Raw genomic sequence first — 1,915 nt, 5'->3', positions numbered from 1 at the left:
GTAAGGTTAAGGGGGGGGGGGTTGTTGGGTTACGGGTATAGGGTGGATACGTGGGTTTGAGTAGGGTGATCATGGCTCGGCACAACATCGAGGGCCGAAGGGCCTGTTCTGTGCTGTACTGTTCTATGTTCTAAATCCAATCCAATCCAATCCAAATTTAAGGAGGAGTTCTACAGATTTTGAATCGGTAATGGGTTGAAGGGTTATGGAGAACGGGCAGGACGGTGGAGTTAAGGCCAGGATGGGATCAGCCATGGTCACATTGAGGGCGTCAGGCCCGGGAGGGTAAATTGCCGACTCCCCCCCTCCTGGGCCACGTGTTCTAGGGAGGAGATGCTCTGACTGATTTTGCAATCCAGCTCTTGGTCTGGAACATTGTAGGTAGCGGCTGAGGAACATATCAGCCATGATAGAATGGCGGAGCGGACTCGATGGGCCGAATGGTCTCCCATGGCCCCAAACCCCAGCACAAATCTCCGTCACCAAATTAGATGTGTGTAAAAATTTCAATTTTTAATATTATTTATTTACATCGGATCTCTGCCGCCGGTGAACAATGCTCTGCATGGTGATGACCACGATGCTGCAGATGATCACGCCGGCTCCACTGATCCCAAAGGCCGTGACCGGCTCCTGGAGGAAGAAGTATTGGATCACCATGGTGACCACCACTTCCGAGTGCAGGAAGGCGCACACCAGCGCCGGGTGGGTCTTGGTCACCGCGTAGTTGGCGCAGAAGAAGGAGAGCAGGGCCAGGAGGGTGATACCAGTCACGCAGCACCAGGTGAGGGGGTCGATGGGCAAGACGGGCCTCTGCAGCAGGGACATGAGGGGGGCGCAGACCAGGCTGCCCACCACGCCGAAGGTGAAGGCCGCCGTCATCATCTTGGACGGGTGGGTGAGGCTGCGGAAGATGATCAGGGCCATGGCCAAGGCCAGCCCGCCCAGCATGGCCAGGATGTAGCCGAAGACGTCCGACAGGCGCGAGCCCTTGTCCAGGTTGGTCAGCTCCGGCACCACGATGAGGCCCAGCCCCACCATACTGCCGAGTAGGCCTATCCCGTCGTACAGGCTGAGGTGGTAGCTGTCAATGACCAGGGCCATCAGGGTGGAGCAGAGGGTGGACGTCCCCTTGCGGACGGTGGACGCGTTGCCGGCCGGGATGACCATGAAGGAGCTGTAGGCGCAGGCGATGGACACGACGTTGATGATGGCGTGGATGAAGATGGACCTCCAGGCCTCCCTGGGCCCGAAGAGGGGTGCCCCCCGGAAGCGGATGTAGAAGCCCAGGGCCAGGTGCAGGAGGCAGCGGAAGAGCAGGATTTCCAGCGAGGGGACCTGGGAGGCCTCGTAGGCGATCCTGGTGAAGGGGGCCACGAATCCGGCCGGCACGCCGCCCCCAAACAGGGCCACCAGCAGGCCCTTCACGCTGTCGGGCGGCCGCGATTTCCACCAGCCCCCCTCGAGCCCCTCTCCGGCCTGCGGCTGGGGGCTCCGGCTCGAGCCCCGGGACCCCTGCTTCCTGCTGCCGTTTTCCAGCCCATTCCCATTCCTGTGTTCCTCCTTTTCACCCGGTGCCAGTTGCATCGGAGTTGGGCCCTCGGCTGGTGGCACCTGGAGGGAGGGAGCAGAACAGAGAGAAACGTTAAAATCCAGGATCGGAACCTTGCGTAGGCCGCAACTGGGACATGTGGACATTCCTGGCCTCCACATACTTTGGTGAAGCCACATTTGGAGCAGTGTGTGATGGGGAGAGGGTGACTGGTATCCACGCGGTTAGGGGGTGGGGGTGGGGGAAGCTGGATAAACACAGCTGGGGGAAAGGAGTAGAACGATGTGCTGATAGGGCGAGGCGAGGAGGAGGTAGGAGGGGCTACTGTTGCAGCGTAAACGCTAGCACAGATCCGATGGCCGC

At 60.0% G+C, this 1,915-nt stretch overlaps 1 protein-coding gene across 1 annotated transcript; it reads right to left on the bottom strand.

The window, feature by feature from the left end:
* Positions 1 to 492: 492 nt before the first annotated feature.
* Positions 493 to 1,452, bottom strand: LOC119958331 (solute carrier family 35 member G3-like; the record flags this gene model as incomplete). The annotated part of the gene is made up of 1 exon (XM_038786771.1): positions 493 to 1,452. A coding segment is annotated over one exon (933 nt), but the record flags the coding sequence as incomplete, so codon positions are not given.
* Between the last annotated feature and the right edge of the window lie 463 nt (positions 1,453 to 1,915).

The sequence above is a fragment of the Scyliorhinus canicula genome, chromosome 29, assembly GCF_902713615.1.
Source record: "Scyliorhinus canicula chromosome 29, sScyCan1.1, whole genome shotgun sequence".
Classification (NCBI taxonomy): Eukaryota; Metazoa; Chordata; class Chondrichthyes; order Carcharhiniformes; family Scyliorhinidae; genus Scyliorhinus; species Scyliorhinus canicula.
Note: the sequence above shows the minus strand (reverse complement) of the source record. Positions and strands in the feature narration are given on the sequence as shown.